At 32.4% G+C, this 22,602-nt stretch overlaps 1 protein-coding gene across 1 annotated transcript in view; it reads left to right on the top strand.

Annotated features, from left to right (window-relative positions):
* Nucleotides 1-22,602, top strand: part of LOC145304456 (uncharacterized) — a 48,276-nt gene that overhangs the window by 19,583 nt on the left and 6,091 nt on the right. The window contains exons 14-43 of the mRNA XM_080146333.1: nucleotides 2,072-2,173; nucleotides 2,485-2,654; nucleotides 3,258-3,460; nucleotides 4,144-4,332; nucleotides 5,246-5,351; nucleotides 5,950-6,023; nucleotides 6,806-6,871; nucleotides 8,876-8,943; nucleotides 9,403-9,490; nucleotides 9,908-10,043; nucleotides 10,373-10,441; nucleotides 10,785-10,859; nucleotides 11,133-11,184; nucleotides 11,283-11,322; nucleotides 11,558-11,646; nucleotides 12,475-12,624; nucleotides 13,559-13,661; nucleotides 13,794-13,924; nucleotides 14,205-14,225; nucleotides 14,341-14,434; nucleotides 14,731-14,849; nucleotides 15,248-15,262; nucleotides 15,349-15,439; nucleotides 15,979-16,148; nucleotides 16,547-16,643; nucleotides 17,273-17,415; nucleotides 18,471-18,552; nucleotides 19,373-19,445; nucleotides 21,291-21,387; nucleotides 21,591-22,529. Of these exons, the coding sequence (XP_080002459.1) occupies nucleotides 2,072-2,173; nucleotides 2,485-2,654; nucleotides 3,258-3,460; nucleotides 4,144-4,332; nucleotides 5,246-5,351; nucleotides 5,950-6,023; nucleotides 6,806-6,871; nucleotides 8,876-8,943; nucleotides 9,403-9,490; nucleotides 9,908-10,043; nucleotides 10,373-10,441; nucleotides 10,785-10,859; nucleotides 11,133-11,184; nucleotides 11,283-11,322; nucleotides 11,558-11,646; nucleotides 12,475-12,624; nucleotides 13,559-13,661; nucleotides 13,794-13,924; nucleotides 14,205-14,225; nucleotides 14,341-14,434; nucleotides 14,731-14,849; nucleotides 15,248-15,262; nucleotides 15,349-15,439; nucleotides 15,979-16,148; nucleotides 16,547-16,643; nucleotides 17,273-17,415; nucleotides 18,471-18,552; nucleotides 19,373-19,445; nucleotides 21,291-21,387; nucleotides 21,591-22,529 (3,852 nt within the window). The remainder of the gene's footprint in view (nucleotides 1-2,071; nucleotides 2,174-2,484; nucleotides 2,655-3,257; nucleotides 3,461-4,143; nucleotides 4,333-5,245; nucleotides 5,352-5,949; nucleotides 6,024-6,805; nucleotides 6,872-8,875; nucleotides 8,944-9,402; nucleotides 9,491-9,907; nucleotides 10,044-10,372; nucleotides 10,442-10,784; nucleotides 10,860-11,132; nucleotides 11,185-11,282; nucleotides 11,323-11,557; nucleotides 11,647-12,474; nucleotides 12,625-13,558; nucleotides 13,662-13,793; nucleotides 13,925-14,204; nucleotides 14,226-14,340; nucleotides 14,435-14,730; nucleotides 14,850-15,247; nucleotides 15,263-15,348; nucleotides 15,440-15,978; nucleotides 16,149-16,546; nucleotides 16,644-17,272; nucleotides 17,416-18,470; nucleotides 18,553-19,372; nucleotides 19,446-21,290; nucleotides 21,388-21,590; nucleotides 22,530-22,602) is intronic.

The raw sequence follows: 22,602 nt of genomic DNA, 5'->3' as shown, positions 1-22,602 counted from the left end.
GAGTGTAAAATATTTTTTTGACAAAAATAATAAAATTTATGTGACAAAAATCATTTAATTTGGTTGTAGAACACCAACGTTTCCCCCACTTCATTTTATGTTATGTTTAAACAAATTTATCAAAAAAATTTATGAATTTTACCAAAAAGAACTTCTCACAAATTTTCAAAAAGAAGGTTTTGGACTATGTCTTCCTATCAGATAAAGTAGTAAGCTTTTTTTGTCTGTAGCAAAGTATCTCATTAACCGATATACAGTAAAGCTTCTTATTGGTCCAGGGAAGGATTATAACTATTTTGGGGGAGGGTATCTCAACCCTCCCAAGAGAAATCATTCTTTAAAAAAAATACCCCCCCAATTTTTTTTTCCTTTTGTAAAAACTTAAAACTTTTAACATTGAAACTTGAGTACCCTTAGATGCTTTTAGAGGAGTAGTCACTAGTGATAAAATAAAGGATACTACCCACTAGTCTCGCTTGAAAGCACCATACAATTAGAGTGTTCATACAAATGTATCCTATTAGATAAAGTAGTCAGGGTTTTTGTCTCAAGCTTCAGATAGCAATGACTACTTAACCATTTGTTTTTTTCTATTCTTGGTAAGCTTTACGAATGTCCTGTGGTGGTTTTAGGCTTTTTCATTTTCAGATTTTCGGCTTGGGATGGTTTTAAGCTAGTTTTCTAGCCCCTTTGACTAATACAGCCATTTAGCTGCTAATTCTGTAATATAAAATAGTAACATCTCGAAATTTATTTCTAAATAGGAAATAAATAAGAAAATATTATTGGCTATTCATTTTATATTTTTTTGTTACAATGAATCCACTTATAAAATTTCCATTTACTTATGTAAATTGGTTTAGATGGAATTTCCACGAAATATATCTTTGTTTTGCGCATATTTGATATAAGAATAGATATAGAATACATGGATATTGTGACAGAGAATTTAGGTTGATGATATAGTCTTCTTAAAAGTGATGGGGCAGAATCACAGGGTGGGGGTTGGGATGTGATGGATCGTTATGTTATCCAGCCGGGAAAACATTCTATCAGAGTATGCGAGAATTTGTCCTAATATCCAAATATTCTATATCCATTGATACAAGTTTATTTCATCCAGGGAGGTAGCAGTAATCAAATTTTTTTTTAATAACCAGGATTTTTGGTTTATTACCATTGGGAGTGTATGTTTGTTAATTTGTCGTCTATTTTTTATTTATTTTTATCCATAAATTTTTTGCAGCCATTTGTTAAATACACCTTAATTATATAATTTTAATCTCAAAACTTATTTTTAGGGGGTGTTAGAGTTGTGCCAACCCCCCCCCCCCCCCACAGTACTCAGTTTTTACATTTGAGTCCTTACTCCCCCCCCCCAAAAAAAAAAAATTATGCGGGTATTTACTCTACCAGCGATTGATACTATATATATCTACTTTAATTGACATCAGGGAAAAGGGAATGTGATACTGACAAACAATTTGAAGTAAAAAATTTAAAAATTTCCCCTCAATCCCCTTCCCTTTCTCTCCCCTTCTTTCTCTTCTCCTTTCAGTTACACCAAAAAAAAAAAAGTTTTAATCTAACTCCAAAAAAATATTCAATTTTCGGCAATTTCAAATGGAATTAATTGGCTGAATATCAGCCCCTGATTGAATATATGGTTTAAAGCTACAAATTAGCTACATTAAATGTGCATTACTTTAGAAATTAACTTGAAGTCTAAACCTGATATAAACAATCCGCCAATTTAAAAGGGGGGTATAGCTATTTAGGGCACTTTGATGTAACTTTACAAGGTGTCTCAAATATTTGACGTCATAAAAAAATGAAGGAGATGAGAGGAGAAGTGGGAAAAAATCCCTAAAAAGGAGATGGATTTGGATGTATTTTTATTACGTCACACATGACTCTTTCCAGCGATTCTCCAAAGTAACCCGTTAACGCCTAATTTTCTCCTAATATCCCTAATTTTTATGCCGTCACGTGGCTGATTTTTTAGATACTTTGTAAAGTTATCACTTTGATTTAAACACCACGTAATATAACAACAACATATTTTATTTAGATAAAGGTCCACATCTGAGACATGACACAATAGCAACCAATTGTTTTTGGCATTGTAACACTCCACAGCACGAATTCTTTGCAGCAAGGCTTGATTCTCTAGGTAAATTGGTATAATATTACACTCCCTAATTTTTTTTTTTTTCACGTGATCCAAAATTTTTAATCTAACAAATAAGATAACCTAAAAACTTTGGATAACCATATAATTTACAGTCCACTATCCCATTTCTCCTGGATTAGAACCGGTTCTTATCCATGCTGAAAAATCATGTATAGCATCTCATTATCAAAATTTTCTCAGAATAATAAATAAAATTATAAAATTTATAGTTTTATTAGACTAGGACTTCGGTCACTCGGGGATCATAAAACTGGTTTTAATCTTATATTTTTTTATTTATTATCATTCAGGTAAACTGAGATGTCTATGTGTGGAAAAGTCGATGGAAAACATATTTTTCCCGGTAAAAAATTCTTTTGGGAACACAGACCCCATGACACATTTCAAGTGTGATGCAGCTTTCTGGGATGCTCAGACTGACAAGATTGATGCCAATGCTGTTGTCAAGAAATGGTTTCTGGTAAATAAATTTATACACTAGATTTATAACCAGACAACTACCTGGACCCCCCCCCCCCCTGTTAATGACCTTTTTCGTCTGCTAGCAAATTGTTTTCTGCTACTTGGCTGTGTTAATATTTGCGACGAAATTGTTTAATTTTAAAAGAACCAATTGAAAGTCGGCCCAGTATCCTCAGGATACAGTTATTTAACCCCTTCCCCCTCTATTGTTTTACTCTAATGATTTTACCTACATAACCATAGAAATTTAGAAAATATTTATTACTGTTTATTTACACTTTTTTTTGTTTTAACTGATCAAAATGCAATACACATACCAAAGCCAACGAATGAGATAACATAGATATTGATTATTTACTTCCCCAATGATGATAAACAAAATTATAACAGAATAAAATTGTTGGTTTCAAAGGTTGAACACCACTAGTTTGGAACTATCCAATCAAAATTCATTTAAAATAAGTTTTTGGGCTGAAAAATAAGAAAACGTGGCTATCAAACTTTTGGTATCTATCTGGCAGGCATAAAGACCTTACAGTCGAGGGATGTTAAAAAAAACATGAAGGCAATTTTTTTTAAATTCAAATAACTCATTATCTAGGAGGACAAAACCCCATTGCCTGTACAAGGTGTTGCTGGAACTGAGGGAGCCCAGGTGAACATCTGCAACCAGGACAGGGTTGCCAACATGGTCACAGTTTACCTGGCTCATATGATTGGCCTCGATATGACCAAGATGATCACACAATATCAGTATGTCAACAGAGAGCGTAACCTCACACATTATCCGTTCTTCAATGGAAAGTATATTTTATTAAGATTTATTAATCATGTTCTATAGAGCTTAGATACTTTCAATCTGTCGTCAATCACTAAAATGTGTGACTTCATTTTCTTATTAATGAATTGATATATTATTTTTCATTTGTAGTTATATAACAAATATTTTAAATTCAATCTGCTTGTGATCAAATGGTACTTATTTAAAATCAAGGATGACGACATCCATAGAAACGAAGCTCTGAAACAGTAAGCCAAACTAACATTAACAACACTTGTAGAGTGTCAGAACTGAAAAAAGCATAATAATAAATGTCTTAACAAAATTGTAAGTAAATTTGTAACAAAACTGATAAATACAGGCTGCTGTTTCAGGACATTCTTACATTTTTAGGATTTGATTATTGAGATGTTTCGCTTATGACATTGTACCTCGCTGAAGAGAAGAATTAAAACACGCAATGTGGACTTACGGACTATAGTAAAGATTATAGAGATGCTACGCTTCTTAAATTTTACTCTACTGTTATAGGAATTATCATGCTGAGTTTGAAATCTATTAGACTATTTAAAATGTTTAAATTAAAGAACTATTACACGAAAAAAGCTTACTGTCCTGGACAGACATACTGACCAAAATTATAGAAAAGCTTCGGTTTTAGAAATGCCACTCTTCCATTCTTTTTTCAATTCATTTTAAAAATAAGGAATGAGTGGTTTTATGTGCTTGACATGTGCTTTGATGGAGAGTGCCAAAATGACGTATGTTTGAAATGTTTAGGCAAAGAAGTTGACTTGGTTTGGGATGAAAATGTGAACAATAATTTTGCTGGGCTGGAGCAGGCATTCTGGACAATTGTCTTACAGTACACAAAGTTTACTGAAAATAAACTTAGGTGAATGATATTTTATGTTTCTGCTACCCTTTATCATTAACTAGAGGACTCTATATAGGGACAATTTAGGGAACGGAGGGAAATAGTCGCACCTCTATGTTTGATTTAGCAGAGAACTTAAAAGCTTGAAAGGGTATTCCATAGGAAAAGTAACGACACCCTCCCTCTAAATAGTTAACACTATTTCCTGTACACATAAGAATCCATGTGTAAAGAAGAACCATATCAGTCCAGCAGTTAGCAAGATCCATTGCTTCACACAGACATACATTTTGACGGAGAGACATCGTGTTATTTTCTTATATATAACAATAACTGGTTGCTTTAATTGGGACAACTCTATAATTATTGACAGAATGTCTGTATGCTTATTTTAAAAATGATTACATATTATCCCATATTATTAAAAATAATTGTTCGACTAACTTTATTTTTAAAGTTTCAAATCAAATATGATAAATATTTATAAATATTGATCATTCTATTGTGAATAATTATAATAAATTAACACTATGTCTATTTGTCTGCTGTTTTTCTGTCTGTATGTCTGTCTAATTGTCTGTATGGCTGTTAGTAACCGATAAAACAGGGTGGCTTCTCATAATTCCTGGGAAGGTTTATAGCTATTTTTGGCCAAACTTTATCTAAGAGAAATCGCCCCTAAGAAAATTCCACCCCCCCCCCCCACCCCTAAAACAAAAATAAAAATTAAACTAAATTTAAAAATTAGGGATGGTCGTCCCCGCCCCCTCCCCCCTCCAAGAAATACCCCCTAAAAACTTCTATTCACTTTTTCTTTTTAAATCTAAAATAAAAAATGGGTTATTGAATTCAACAACCCCCTTCTCAATTGCCCCTAGAGGACTCTAGGGGTGTAGCTGCTATTAATAATTATTAATTATTTTATGAATAGAAACGCGAGAACAGCAGAAATTTGTAATGCTTATGGTGATGCTGTAATGAAACATTGTGAGAAACATACAACCACTTGCACTGGACTAAATGCAAATTATTGTAAGGTAACATTTCATAACTTAGGGGATATTGGACTGTAGACTACCTAAAAATTTTATATCCTATACTTGATAGATTAAGATATATTTATGACGTCACACATGACACTTTTTAGCGCTTCTCCAAAGTATCCCGTTTTACGTCTTATTTTCTTCTAACATGTTTGGCCAAATTTTGTAACATTTGTCCAGTGACGTCCAAGAGAGGGAGGGGGGAAAAATAAAACCAAATAAAAAAGCTTGGACGTCCTGGCATTTGTACCCTTTTTTACCAGCTTCTGTCTTTATCATATCAATGTTTTATTTTTAAAAGCGAAGCTTTTCTAAAATTATGGTCGGTCCGTCCGTAATGGTTAGCTCTTATCGATAATTTAAACAGGTTAGAACTGTCCTATTGATTTCAAACATTGCATGATAAGGTACAATGTAATAAGGGAAGTATCTCTATATTTAAGTCCTAAAAATGTAAGTATGTCCTTAAACAGTATCTTGTATTTAAGCAGTTTTGCAACAAATTTACTTTACAGGGTTCTGACACTCTACAAGTGTTAATGTCCATTTTAGAGCTTCGCTTTTATGGATGTTGCCATTCTTGTTTATTTAGAATCCCGTGCGACACTATTTTCTACATCACTGTTTTGTAACTTTCAATCTACCCCTTGGTCAAAAAGAGACAATGTAAGTTGATTTTTAATTACCCACAATTAAAACGTTGATAAAAATAGATTTCAATAGTAAAGATACTCTATAATCACTTTTTCTCTGTCTATAGTAGAAACTTGACTTGCTTAGCGTCTATTCCAGTTTTTTTTATCGCATTATACATTTTTATACCCGTGAAAAACTGGATATAATATGATGCTGTACATAACTTTTAAGTACAGCTGGTTTTAAATCACTGGATATTATTCGGTTTTGAAGCGATACTGGAAAGAAAGTGTTAAAATTCTATGAATATAATTATGTAGGCGTTATCCTCTTAGAATTTTTTTTTCTCAATTTTTTTTCAATTTTGTACTCCACCCCACCCCCGACTACCGACGAACAACTATTTTAGGTTAGGTTAGGTTTTAGGCTAGGGAGCCGAGCGCTGCGGCTAGGCAGGCAAGGGGGCCGAGCGCTGCGGCTAGGCAGGCTAGGGAGCCGAGCGCTGCGGCTAGGCAGGCTAGGAAGCCAAGCGCTGCGGCCAGAGTTCATAGTTCGCTGTGGGGGGGGGGGGGGGGGAGTACTCAAATTTTCAATATTGAAAAAAAAAATTCTAAGAGGATAATTCCATTACGTAATGTTTATTTTTGTTTATAGGCCTTCTTATGCTTTTAATTCAATATGTAAAATTGTAAATATAACATTTGTTTGTCTGCTAAGAGCATTTCTTATATTTAAAAAATTTCTAAATGAAATATATTTGAATATGTTACCATTACTTGAACTTGGTCCCAAAAATTGTATAAATATTTCAGACCTGAGAAGAACTGTTTAAGTGAAGGAGATTACACCAATTTTTATGCTTTCAAGCTTTATAAAAAGTAAGATTTTTTAATATAAAATTTTAGATATTTTAAGGAGCAATACTACAGTGATTTACTATACAAGGGATAATTCCAAATAGTGTTTGTTTTGCAACTAACTACCTGCCTGTTGAATACATAAGGTAAAAGAATAAGAGGTTGAATATTCACCTTCCATTTCATTGTAAAATATTACAACCCAAGTGCCCCTAGAGGCCTCCATGGGCATATCCGCCAGTAATATTATGAATAACTATAATAAATATACCGTTCTCAAAAAGCAAATAGCCAGTAGATGTTTGGTTTTGTTGAAATTTATATTACAAATACACATGTATTACAAATTTATTTAGTAAACCCTCTGATATTTTTAACAAATAACCGCCCCTCCTCCCTTTTTCTTGAAGAACAAACCGGATGACAGCAGATTGGTATCACAGATATTTCAGAAGTTTTCAAACCTGTTTTGTTCCTCCCCTATTTAATTTGTACATGAACTGGATATTTCTGGAGAATCTATAGGTGTTTTCAAATGCGTTAATTTTTTCATAAGTTTTTTTTAAAATGACATCTTTTTGGTTTTCCTTTGCAATTAAGCTTTTTTAAGTATAGGGAAGGTTTTTACCTATATTGGAAGAGCATATCTCCACCCTCCCAAATTAAAATTACCCCCCCCCCAAAAAATTTTTTTTTTAATATTTATTATAAAAACTCAATTAAAAAGTAGAAGGACGGTTGACTTGTCCCCCTCCCACCTTAAAGGAAGCCTGCAAGAAATACCACGCTTTAACTGCTGAAAGACTGCCACAAGTAGACCCAATACCCCAAATGTGAAGCCTTCAGCTTCTATAACAAAAAAGTTCTAGGCATTTTAAAATGACATTTTATGTACAATTAAAATTTTGAAAGAATCTTAATGCTGAATCAGCTAAGCAACCAATCACAGCTGAGCTTGTTTTAGTTTTCCCCTTTGTTTCCGCTATAATTTTCGTTCACAAATGCAATTTAAATCGAATTTTTTTCATAGATTTTGACTATGAAATGTGGTGTTTTTATTGTAAAAATGTAGTCAGTTAACGGCAATCTAAATTTCTGACAAAGATAAGGTTATAATTTTATGTGTAGGCGACGTAATTTAATATTGTTTTTTCTTTTAAGAGCATTGTAAATCTTTCAAAATTTTCATTGTACATGAAATTCTATTTTGAAATGCCTAGAACTTTTTTGTTATTGAAGCTGAAGGCTTTAAATTTGGGGTATTGGGTCTACTTGTGGCAGTCTTTTAGTAGCTAAAGCGTGGTATTTCTTGCAGGCGTCCTTTAAGAACACCTAGAGGCTTTTAGGGTGCGTTGCCCCTAGTCTATCTTAAAAAAAAGCTATGTCTTGCATTTTTTTTCAATTAGGTGTTTGATCACAAATTGCATTTGGTAAAAATATTTTTCTTATTTAATTGTTATCCTAATAAGATAAAAGAATTGCCTGAAAATTGTTTTAATAGCTATTATTATATGGTACATTTAAAAAAAAAAACGAAAATTGATCAGAAATTTGCGTAAATTTTGTACACATTTGCGTCAATTTCTATCTTCGGATTTTTTAAAGAAACCATCACAAACCGTCTAACTGTTTGATCCATAATACAAAGTAGCTTGATGTCTGTCTGTCCGTCCTTTAAGATCTCGGTAACCACTGAACCAATTGGATTCTACTCTTCAGGGAATAAACCTGCTGGTCCTGTGGTGGTTATGGCCTATTTTCTTGGGGGGTGGGACACCCCCAACCCCCCAAAAAAACAAAAAAATCCCCCTCCCCCAATTTTTTTTACTAATTTTGCAAATTCGCCAAAAAGTTGTGATTCATTCGTATTTTTTCCACTGGGTAGGTAAGGAAATTTGTGATTCAATCGGTTTTTTTCCGCTGGTTAGGTAATAGAAGATGTAATTACACCTCTTGGGGCAAAGCCCCTAGTGGCTAGGGGCGAAGCCTCTAGTTGATTTATAAGATAAAATATTGTTATTTTAGATGGCATCTAGGATGTGAAGACATGATTGATCAAATCCGTGATGACAGGGTTGCTGATCGAAGTAAAGGTAAACAAATATTTTAGTCTAAAACTTTCTATTGGTAAAGTAGCAATTATGTGCACAGTGTTGACATCTGATGAACACAACTCAAATACTTTTAAGTGGGCTTAACCTTAACTTTCACCTGGGGGGGTTATTGTAAACACGCATCTCCCCTCCATTTTTTCTATCTCATTTTTAAAATATCTCCATCCTGGTGTTCGCAGGATAACACAAACCTGGCAGGGTCATCAAGGTAAGCAGAAAAAATGTTAACTAAAAAAAAGCATTTTATGGAACCAAAATGCTAAGATATTTTATAGATGCACAACACAATATGACATATAGGTGTTTAAGTGTCAATTTCCAGGTATAATCAAGCAGGTCCTAATCCTCCTGTTCTCCAGCAAAAAAAACTATGGACGGAAAATTGATATTCAACTCCAATTGCAATATGCAATATTACCTGTGTCTTATATTTATCAGGCGATGGGTTTCTAGAGATCCAAGCTGCAACTGCTCCTAATGTTAACACAGCCAGAGTTCCTGGAAGTATTATGAACTACAAGTGTAGGTATGTCACTTCTATTACTGTTTTAGTGTTTAAACTGCATTCTGGCAGCAAATGGGTAATTTTGACATCAAATGTAATACCAGCATTTTTAACCAGAATTTAAACATTATTACGTAACCATTTTGACAGGTTTCTTAATTACATTCACTCTTTTGAATGTAACCTAACATCAATGCTGTTGTTAGGCTCAAATTATATAGCCCTAGAAAAGCAAGCAAACAACCTAACCTCTTATTAACTCCTCAGTCACTTATTTTTTTTTATCAGCTAGGCAACAATCCTAATATGTTTAACCTATGTTACATGAACTTAACACAACTACACATATTGATAGTTTTAACTTCTAATTTTCAACTTAAATTTTAAGTCTTTTTTGTTTAAAAATAAATCAATAAAAATAATTCTAATATATAATAGAGCTAACTGGGAACTGCGTAATAAAACAAATCCTGACCAGAAAATAGAATGTTTACCTAACAGATGGATAGATCTAAGAAATGTGCAACAGTGTGTCCCCCAGGAGTGCAAAAAGTCTCCACATCCTCCTCCACAGGTTTTAATCTATTAACAAATAATCAGAAGAATCTTAGCAACAATTGTAACCCCTTTATCTCTAACAACAACCAGTTAAATCCAATTTCTTTACATACATCATTGAGGGAATAAAGCAGATAGTAAGTTATTTGGAGAAAGTCAAGACATATTCCACAAAACCATTTATCCTGCTTAGCAACCAAGAAATCATGTATTCTAATGTCAAACATAATAGTACTGACAGAGAAACAAAAAAATTGTCTAATAACAACAACATCTTTTCAAAGTTGCTTATCTATAAATAAATGAGCAAGACTCTTGGATGAAAAATTTATATTATTTTTTCAGTATGGAAAAAGAACTTGGGAACCCTATAATTCTAGATTTATTGGTCAAACTATTTCTTACACATGCAAGGTGAATTTATCTTTTTGGTGCATTTGTCATCAAATCTGTATTACCTGATAACTTAATTTGAGAAAAAATGACAATAGTTTACTAATAAAGATTTGTAAGATAATGCATAAAATAATTTCAAAATCGTATTAAAATTATCATAGAAAACTAAGTATCTTATTATAGTTTCACTGAAGCATGTATTAGGAACTCAAGGATATCAATTATCAATATCAAACTTTAGAAAGATAATATAAAAAATTAATTTTAAAAGTATTTTTAAATATTTTATCTTTGATGACAACCTTTATGTATATGAATACAAGATTGCTTTGTAATCATTAATCATGTTTCCTCACTTTAGCTTGGAACTGTTTTTGATGTTCCATTGAAAAATAGAACTTTAGTGGATTCTTGTGCTGTTAGACCACCAGATACAGTAAGATCATTATTGTTGTTGTGTTGGCTATAGTGTTCTTATCTAGAGGAGTGGGATACAACTAATTAATACTTTATTCTTGCCAGAACATACTTCCTAGTTTAGTCCACAACATTCAATGGAATGGAAGGAAAATATTACAACTCTTTTCAATCTCTGATTAAACTCAAACCACATAAAATATTTATTCTTACCATTCATCAAATTTTCACAGAAATAAATATAATTTTCATAATTATAAAATAAATAATATATTTGTAATTTCTCTTCAAGATTCCTAGCTGGTATTATAACAAGGATACAAACCCTCTTCCTAAGTGTATTCGTAAGATTTTGTGTTTTTTAAAATTTCTATATTAAATTGCTTTTTTACATAAATCAAATTAGTATTATTTATTTACTAAAAAATCTTGTATATTTTAGCTTACTGTGAAAGACATTTATTACCACCTAAAGCTCAGCTGTGAGTATATTTCTCACAATAAGATTAATTTTATAAAATAAAAAAGAACTAAAATTATCATAACCCACAGATATGTAATTAAAAGTAAAAACAGAAAGAACAATTTAAAAACAGTTTAGGAACATAATACATGATATACTGTAAAACCTAAAAGAGGGAAATGGTGTTGGAAAAAAATTAATCAAGTTTAAGATAGACATTTTGAAATAAATTTACATATAATTAATTCTTTAAGGAGTGAAATAGTTTACAAGCTGGGAACTAACCAGAATGGAATTGGGGATGTTGCAAAATTTGAATGCAAGGAAGGACATGAATATATAGGTAAAATCCGAGCAACAAATCAATACCTACCCCTCCGAACTATTTTCTATAGCAATAGAATTTGTATATATTTTTCCGTGATATTTGAGTTTATGTAAGATATGTAAATAATGGGATTTACTGCAGTTCACGGTAAAATATTGCTGGTCACGAATATTTCCAAAAATCTATCAATTTCAAAGGCTGCTAGTTGCCAAACGGCTGAACGTACAGATCATACCCGCATACCATTTTAATTGGCATAAATAAGCCTACAAATAGTCTGGAATAGCCAAGATCCAATAATGCACAAGGAAAGCTTAACTGAAGAAAATTCACGTAAAATAGATCTTTTTCGCACATTTCTCTGCACTACGGGATAATAATGCATTATTGATTTATGACTATTCCAGATTATTTCCGCTTAATACAGTGTGCGGGCATGATCTGTACGTTCAGCCGTTTGGCAGCTAGCAGCCTTTAAAATTGATAGATTTTTGGAAATATTCGTTACCAGCAATATTTTACTGTGAACTGCAGTAGATCCAAATAATGTTTGGATGATAAATGTTGCTAGAATTGGTCATTACAAAAATACCAAGAATTTACTGGCTACTAGCAGCCTAATGACTAATTTATTAGTTATATTGGTTATAGCTTATGTAATTAATATCAAATTAATGACTGGCACAACAAAGATCATTGAAACATTATCTTGAATAGTTAACTCAAAAATGTATAGATTAAGCCTTTGGAAGAGAGTAGGTAATTAAGTTCTTACCCTTTATCAATTCCATAAACATTACATATTAAACTAGGCCGTGTAATAATAGTATTTTCATTAACTAGACACACCCACAAAGATAACAACCCCAGAGCCATCCACAACAACCACAACCACCACCACAACCACTACTACTACAACAACTACTACTACAACAACTACTACTACTACAACAACCACCACAACAACTACAACTACTCCATTTACTGGAAAAAGTATGTTTAGGATTTAAAAGTTATTAAAAATCGTTTTACATGTTTGGTATTTAGATCAATAGTTAAGAGGAGCCAGTATTTAATAAAAAAAAATAATAGCATTTTAGAAAGTGGGTCTAGTCTCAAAATAAACGGTGATTGTAGCGCATCTGCTCGTTGTTGGGAAGGTGATAGGTTCAAATCTTGGCCCGACCCGCATAGTACCTTAAGACGTTACAAATGATTTCTACTGCTGCTAGAGGGGGAATGCCTTGGCCCAAAACAGGGCAAAGCATTACCATGCACGGTTAACTTCTCAAAGGAGTTCCTCAAGAGACTTGTCTAAATGGGCCAATAAGAGAATACTGATAGAACATTCAAGAGATCTTAATGGTCGAAACATTTTACAGATCTTGGTATACTTTTATTCATTTTGTTCACATTATGAGTCAGCTATAAATTGTTGCATATCTTGGGCTTAAGCTTTTCCCGGGTAAATTAACTCTTGTAAATAAATTCTTTAGCATATGACAAAACATAGAATAAGTTGGTTATGAAATTCTTTTAATAAAGTTTGCTTTCTAAATGTTATATCATTGAATAAATTCATCTCAAATTTCGTCGTCTGTAACTCGTATAAAACAAAATGTAAATAACTGTTTCTGTCTTCAAAAATTCCCTTTTTAATTTTGACTAAAATGGGGTCAGTTGGACCATTTAATGTTTAAGTATACCATGTCTTTCAAAGTTTGAGACAAAAGTCATGCAACCAAATGTTTGGTTGTCTGTAAGACGTTTGGCTGTGTAATCATGCACTTCAGTAGCAAGATCTGGTTCAGTGATACATAAAAAATAACACCTAATGTATTCCCTCCTCTAGAAGTTTATCCAGGTTTTAAATAAACAGGGAACATTACGCTTCAATAGAAATATTACAACTAATTAAATATTTCAGATTGTGAGTGTCAAAATCTAGTATTTGATGGATTGATGTTTACTTTTGATACAAGCAAAGGAGTTTATACAAGTTCCCATAATACTGAAAGGCTTGTACAAGAGTAAGTAGAAAATAAGTTTTACAAAAGGATGGTTCTATGAAGTTTATTTAATAAGTTAAAAGTAGAATATTATTAAAATCAACTTTTAGATGAATTTTATGACCAAGGAAAATTATAAATAAAATATTTTAGTGGCAAAAGATGGAAGTATGAGAAAACCACGGATAAGGGAGTGACATGGACCCAAGCAGCTATTTCCCAAGAGCATGGTGATAATTGTCCTGATGAATGGGTTGGCTTTGCTAACTCTGGGGCTTGTGCAGGTAGAAACATTTCTGGCTATTCCTGCAAATGTTAAGCTGTCCCAATATTGCTAAAGAGATATTTACCAGTTGTAAAATTTGTAAAATTGCAAGAAAATTCGTCCTTTTTCCTTTAATTAAATTTTTTTGTTATTTTTGTTAAAGATCATAGACAATTTAGTTTAGAACAGTGCTGATATGTTTTTCATGCTGTCCATTTCTTTACTGTTATAGAATAAACTAGTAATTCTAACTAAACGTTATGTTTAAAAAACGTTTTACATAATTTTCTTATTTTTAGTAAAAGACAATTTAGACAAAGGTAATATTTCAAGTACTTATTGTTAATTGTGTTTCAATTAAAAAAGATATTTTTAAAACTCTTAAAACATTATTAAAAAGATATGGTATTAAGATTTAAAAGATGTTATATTCAGATTGCTGCGAATTTTTCATTTATAAAAAAGTATTTTATGATCATAAGCAATACTACTATGAAAAAGAAGACAAGGGCAAGATTATTTACAAAAAGTAAGTATAAGAATTAAGTATTATAAAAATGGACTCAATTCAACACAAAGCAAAGCAAAACTACAATATAATTCACTTTGTCTCTCAATCTATAGTGCTAGGGAAATGTGATTTTTTGGGTTTATTTAGTCCTTCAGTATGAAAAGAAAATTTCTTATTAATTTCTTAATATTATCTTAAATTCATGACATCTGAACATTTGCTTTATAATTCACTTTGTCTGCATGTCAATACATGAGTTATTGTTCTTTGCTAATAATGAATGTTATCATTTCTGTATAATATTTCTTGTTTAGTGAATATAACCAATGGTATATATCTGAATCTGGAAGTAACCCACAATACCTGAGCAATTATGCTAAATGTCCTACTCCAAATGACTATTATCAATACATAGATGATCCAACTTGCGTAGGTAAAAATTAATATGTATATATTTAAAAATTACAACAAAATAAAGATTGTTATATAAATGGGTGAAGGAAGCCCAAAATTAGACAAAAAATTTAGCTATTTAGTTTTGAAAAGAACTAATACAACAAGAGGGGGTTTTGAACCTCCAACCTCTCTCCCACAATATAATATACTCTCAGGGTTCTAACAGTATATCTTTCAAATTAAAGTGACATTGCCATATTCTAATACTATTTGCCTCTTGAGGAAAAGAAAAGTGTGGGGGTTATTTTTCCCTTGAGAGGATTGAGCTACCCTCCTTTGTTGTGTTGGTCCACCTGTGAAAACCTTTTGAAGAACACTTTTATACATATATATTTAAATTTTGCTGAATAATTAATTACTTTTGTATGATTTCAGAGAAGATTAACAAGGGTGAGAATGAAAAATTTTTTTAGTAATATTTTTGCTCAAAATTAGAATAAAATAATCTTCAAATCTAATCATACTAAAACATTAAGATTGCTGTAAAAGTCTTACAATTGATGGTATAAGTTTTAAAAAAGAAGAGTACTATTATACAGCTTCAAATGGAATTAGATTGTTCAAAAGGTATGATAATTTACTTTAATTATAGTATTGTCCCATTTACCCATGTACCCAAGCCCCAATACACAACTTTACCTTTGGTTGTGAAAGAAGGAAGATAATTTATTGAATTCTAGTAACATACATAATATCAGTGCAACCCTTAGTCTTAGCTCCTCTGCAAAGAGTAACTTCCAGGCTTCCAGACTTGTAGTGGGTGAGGTAATAAAGAGTAGCCTTCGTGAGAGGTCAAGTCATAAAGTACTATTATCACTGAGACGTTAAAAATAGTTCCTACTGCTGCTATGTCAGATGCGCCACAAAAATAGTTAAAGTAGGAGGAATTCCTTGGCCCAAAACAGGCGCAACTTACAACCATGCACAGTTAGGACTTCTCAGACAAAGGTCGTGAAATTAAAGGGTTGGTTGTCTGATGGGTGTTAATACCCTAGGATATTTAGCGCGTTACATTCAAATTAAAATGCAGAGTATGTTCAAAGGTGTTGTTGAGAGGACTTGTACTTGAAGCATCACAACGCCCCTCAATAGTCAATTTATTCTAGATATCTGGAAGATGATACTGCACGTTGGACAGCCTTAAAAGACAATAGAGATATGGAATCAAAGTACAGAAAGGAGAGTAAAACAGACTCTGACTGTCCTGAAGGAACATGGAATTGGGGCTGGTCTATATTACAATGGGACTATATAGAAAAACCTGCAACCTGTTCAGGTATAGTTTTTTTCATTGTATTATAGATAGAATCCCGTAGAAAGAAAATAAAGACTAATAAGATTGATTTCAATTATGTCGGCCGTGAGGGTCCTAAGGCATTTTCTTACAAACTTGATTTTGTATACAGTAGGGGTCAAAACTGGTTCTTATCCAGTGGATATTAGTCGCTTTAGAAGTCATAATTTCTTATAGAATTTGATTATGCTTTTCTATCATAATTCATCTATCATAAAGAAAAAAATTTCATAATTGATATTTTCTATAATTTCATGCAGCTGGTAAGTAATTTCTATTATTCTTTTATTACAATTAATGGCATTAAAAAAAACTTTTATCTTTATTTAATACATTTGGATAAGTATACTAGTCCAACTTTTACTACTTTTACTACTTAGACTGTTGTGAAAAGGGTATTTATGGTAATACTATATTCAACTTTGTGAATGGTGAATACCAACCAGTTGATGGTGGAAATGCAAGAGTTAGGTTCAGGTAATATTTGTATTGCTAAACTATTTAATATATCTAGTGTTTATATGATAATAAGGATGACAACATGACGTCATAAAAAATAAAAAAAAAAAAGAAAGACAATAAACTATGAATACTGGAAAATCACAAAACCTTTATGAAAATACGTATTTGTGTCTTTTGAAGCATGGCTGATGGACGAACGGACCAAGTGAATTATATAATTAATTACTTAATGGAATATTCACTAAAATTTAAGATATCTATCTTGCATAGCAGCTAAGAAAATCACCTCTCTGCATACAGTAATAGACACACAGATAGACTGATGAACAGATAAAGTGAATTATAGAGTAGCTATGGTAATATTAATAATTGATTTATAGTAGGGTTGGGCCGGATACTTTTTTGGCCGGATACCGGATACCGGATATCCGGCTGATTTATAATGCCGGATATCCGGTTCCGGCCGGATATCAGGCCAACGTTCGATATTCGGCAAATTACCGGATATCCGGCGCCAAAATTCAGCCGGATATTATGTAACCGGATAGTTTTAATATCCGGTATCCGGCCGGATATAGAAAATGACCGGATATCCGGCCGGATATAGAAAAAGACCGGATAACCGGCCCAACCCTAATTTGTAGTGACTCATACTGGAGATATTTCAATGATGATGGAAATGAAGAGGGTAAAAATAAGGATCCAGATAAAGAGTGTCCATCAAGTAAACATTTTGGACAACATAAGCATTCAGTTGTTGACTTCTTATGCCTAACTGCAATTCCAAGTAAATATAATATTCATGACATGCAAAGTGTGTTCTATAAGCTTCTGTTTCGGAACGCAATGCCTAGCCGTTCTCGAAATCTTATCTCCAAGCCCTCCGAATGACCAACATAGTGAAGTTTACGAATGTGTATTTATTACCATGAAAACAGTAAGTCTAAAACAAAAATATAAGAATTAATTACATAAAATTAATGGTTATTATTTTTGTAACATCGAGGTTGCGTGATTTCAATTTAATAAAAAATATAAATTTTCTAAAAAACTTTAAATTGGCACGAAACATATTAAATGGCATCAGAAATTGATAATTTTAGAATCAAATGATCAATAAAATAAAGGAAAATATTCGTATGTCAAAACTTAGCAGTTAAATGGTCTATTTATTGAAAAATTAATGATTTAAATTTCTTCATAAAATTGTACCATTCTACGCTTATTATTAAGAATTAAAAGATAAATTCTTACCACATATGATGTCAAACTAAGCAGGAAGGCTTATTTGAGATCTTCCACGGATTAGAGCGCATGTATATTCAACCAATACATTATTTTCATTCACGTAGCTCCTCACATGGGAATCATCAAAGGAAAAGTGCGCGTCTTTTTTGTTTGTTTACAAGCCACGCGCGGAGATAGTTAGGAATGCCGCGTAACACACTCATTCTCTGGTGTAAGGGAAAGGGAATTAATGGGTTCGAACTTGCCAGGGAATACAAGAAATACATACCGACACAGCTTCCTTTAATCTGTATATCTATTCATTGTTTTTAATTGCTTAGATATTTTATATATTATTGGTTTTTAATACATTTGATAATAATTAATTAAAAATAAAATAAAATCCTAGATCCAAATATAATAAAAAGAAAATTTATAACATCCATTCCTTATTCCCTATAGATCTCAGTAACTGTTAGGTCATTCGGGCTCTGCATTTAATGATCCTCTCCAATTATTAGCGCCTTTTTTTTAAGATATTAAGATAATATAATTTTTTATTTAAAAAGATAAGATAAGACAAAAAGTAGATAATATTTCTTTAAAATAATCTAGGCTCCTGTTGTGATCTAAGGGGATATGAAAAACAAGAGTTTTACTATATTTCTACCAATAAAAAAAAGAAGATATTATTTGGGTAAGTTTTGTATCCCATTAGAATTGTCAATAAATTTCCTTTTGATATGACAGAGGATTTTGTAAAAACTTGCCTTATTTGACTACAACTTATAAAATTGGATTTTACAAATTACAGTTTTATGAAATATTTTTAAACCTTGATAGGGATGTGCAGTAGGGGGGTCGATTTTGGACATATTATCTGAGAACTAAGCGGGAACTTTCACTCAATTTATTTCAGTAAATTACACCTGTGAATGCTTTAAAATTTATCTTAAGTTTAAAACCGTTGGCGACCACACATACAGCTATATTGTATAGCTATATGTGAATGGGAGTAAAAAATTTATTGAATTAGAACTATGGCTTCTTGGTGCTCCCTTAAAAGGCCCTAAGGAGTAGAATCAGAAACTTTTGTCCTTTGTCCTTTTGTCAAAATATCTCGTTCCTAGCTTTAGAAATGACTAAAAAACACAATTTTTTAGGTTTTATTGAGAAACGGACGAAAGTTCTTGATTCTACTCATCAAGGCCCTTTCAGGGAGCACCATTAAGCCCTAGTTCTGATTCAATAATTTTTTGACTCCCATTCACAAATATAGCTATACATAGTATGTGTGGTAGCCAACAGTTTTTAGACTTAAGATAAATTTTAAATCATCCAGAGGTGTATTATAATTGTATAAAGCTAGTATAAAGTTCCCGCTTAGGTCTCAGATAAAAATGTCCAAAATGGACCCACCCTAATGTAAGGTTAAATCATAGCATTGGAATATCCTACATTTTTACTTTTATGTTATATTTTATGTTATAAAGATAAAGTTGCACAAATTTGTTCAGGGACGGTGACAACAAGGAACGATGGCATATTCTAGAAAACGACATAGTTAAAGATTATGATGATGATGAAGAGGTATACTTGAACAAAGATAATGATATTGTAGTATTAGAGTCTGAAAGTGCAAAGATGATGTACACATTAGTTATATAATAGAATTCAGAGAGTAGATTTAGGTTTAGTTTGTATGTCCTTAAGTTTGCCGGGATATTTAACTAGGATGATTTATGATAAATGAATAAAGCTCAAAAGGATAGGAAAATTTTCTAATTGTGAAGTTTTGTGTTTAGCTATTGCTATGATTCATTTCATATTCAGGGTGTTTTTTTAATAGAATAAAAATATTGCTTAATTTAACCCACTTGCCATTGACAGAAGTTAATGATCTATATCTTAATTTTTCCATTGTGTTAGGGAGTTTTGTTTAAGAAAAACATATTTAGCGATTTTTAACAAATTATGCCTGAAAAATCGGTTTTTCCAAAGTTCCTATCAAATGAAGATTTTTGGATCATGACCAATTTAAAGGGTGTGCAAAAATGCGCATTTTTTAAAAATTTAAATTGAACAGCTTGTGATAATGGTAGAAAATGTTATGCATACCGTTAGAATCGTCATAAACTCAAGTATTCAGATATTTAAGAACAATTCCTATTAATATAAAGTTTATGACGATTCTAACGGTATGCAAATCATTTTTCTACTATTAACAAGAGACGCGCAATTCGAATTTTAAAAATATACTCATTTTTCCGCTCTCTTTAAATTGGTCATGATCCAAAAATCTTTAAAAATAGTTACTTTGGAAAAACCGGTTTTTAAGACATAATTTGTTAAAAATCGCTAAATATGGTTTTCTTATACTAAACTCCCCAACCCAATGAAGAAATTAAGATATAGATCATTAACTTTTGTCAATTGCAAGTCGATTTAATTAAGTAATACTTTCGTCCTATTAAAAAAAAACCTGTATATATACATTACGAACTTTCTCCCCCTATATGCATTACTTTTTTATTGTGGCAATGATACTAAAAAAACATTCTAATTAACCCTTAACGGTCGGGGGCCATCCGGTTTTTTCTTTCTCATTTTTTGTGTGTGAAAGATAAAGAGCCCAAACTGCGTGACTTTTTAAGTATGGGTATGAAACATAACTGAGAGTTTGAATTTTTTTAATATCTCCATCCTAGCGGGCACAGGATGCCAGCAAACCTGGCAAGTTGATCCAGGTATAGAGCAAAAATATTTTTTTTTACTTAAACAAAGCATCTTATCTTACTAAAATATCCTCTAGTAGTACATTCTCATATGAAATACAGGTGTTAAAGTCAATTTCAGGTTCCAGGTATGATTCTGCAGGTCCTGATCCTCCAGGTCTTCAGAAATCTTTAAATGGCTCCTGTGACCGCAATTTTTGACTTAGAGACTTCAAATTTTAAACTTAACATAACATATTAGAATTTCATAAAGATCCGCCGCCGTTTTCCCGCCGACTGCGGCGGCTGGCAGCTGCCAAGTACAGCTGCGGCCGCTGGAATTTATGTTTTGATATTTCTAAAATAAAATTTACATAATAATAAACATTTTCTGTAAAAACATTGTTCTTCTATCTTCAAAAATAAGAAAATTACAGCCGTTTGAAATATTTCAGTAAAAAAGGACCTAAAAACAAAGGTTGTTAAATAAAGGGGTGAAGGAAGCAAAAATTGACTTTGACTCACTTAAGGTCGGAAATTTATTATCAAACTGGGGACTTGTTAGCCCTCTAGCTCTAATAGGAACTGAGATAATAGATGGGGGCGTTGAACGACCCCCCCCCCCCCCCTCCACTGATTAAGGTGCGGCAAGGGGCCCGACTTTAAAGGGTTAAAGCGCATAATTTTCACAAAAACGTTTGAATGTATGCTATTTATTTAGGATATTGATATATGTCCTAACGGCGTGAGTAAATGGAAACATGACTTTGAATCTGTTAACTGCAAAAGTGGCAGGAAAAGACGTCAAGCTGCTGAAGGTAAAGTTTGTCTTGATAAAATTACCTAAATAAAAACGCACACATCATTTCATTACAGACTAGAAATTACAGCAATATTTTATTCAACATAAAAATTAAATATGATTCAATAATTGTTTTTGTTGATCTGCATGCTATTTCAGTTTGAATTATAATACTAAGCTTTAAAAATATAACAGCTGTAAAAACAATAACCAATACAGATACTTCTGGGAATACATCAAACACAGCTACTTCTGGGGGTACAGACACTTCGGGAGGTACAACAAATACAGGTACATCTGGAAGTACAGACACTTCTGGAAGTTCATCAAATACTGATACTTCTGGGAGTACATCAAATACAGATACTTCTAGTGGTACATCAAATACAGATACTTCTGGGAGTACATCAAACACAGCTACTTCTGGGGGTACAGACACATCGGGAGGTACATCAAATACAGGTACATCTGGGGGTACAGACACTGGAAGTTCATCAAATACTGATACTTCTGGGAGTACATCAAATACAGATACTTCTAGTGGTACATCAAATTCAGATTCTTCTGGTGGTGCATCAAATACCGACACTTCGGGAGGTACATCAAACACAGCTACTTCTGGGGGTACAGACACATCGGGAGGTACATCAAACACATCTACTTCTGGGGGTACAGACACTTCTGGAAGTTCACCAAATACAGATACTTCTGGCAGTACATCAAATACAGATTCTTCTGGGAGTACATCAAATACAGCTACTTCTGGGAATACAGACACTTCTGGAAGTTCATCAAACACAGATACTTCTGGCAGTACATCAAATACAGATTCTTCTGGAAGTACATCAAATACAGATTCTTCTGGAAGTACATCAAATACAGCTACTTCTGGGAATACAGACACTTCTGGAAGTTCATCAAACACAGGTACTTCTAGCAGTACATCAAATACAGATTCTGCTGGAAGTACATTAAATACAGCTACTTCTGGGAATTCAGACACTTCTGGAAGTTCATCAAACACAAATACTTCTGGCAGTACATCAAATACAGATTCTTCTGGAAGTACATCAAATACAGCTACTTCTGGGAATACAGACACTTCTGGAAGTTCATCAAACACAGATACTTCTGGAAGTACTTCAAATACAAATTCAGGTATTGATTAACAACACAACACATAAACATAATTCACCTCCTTAGTTGACCTAAACATATTCGATATAATTTA

The sequence above is a fragment of the Acartia tonsa genome, chromosome 13, assembly GCF_053477335.1.
Source record: "Acartia tonsa isolate MP-2025a chromosome 13, ASM5347733v1, whole genome shotgun sequence".
Taxonomy (NCBI): domain Eukaryota; kingdom Metazoa; phylum Arthropoda; class Copepoda; order Calanoida; family Acartiidae; genus Acartia; species Acartia tonsa.
Note: the sequence above shows the minus strand (reverse complement) of the source record. Positions and strands in the feature narration are given on the sequence as shown.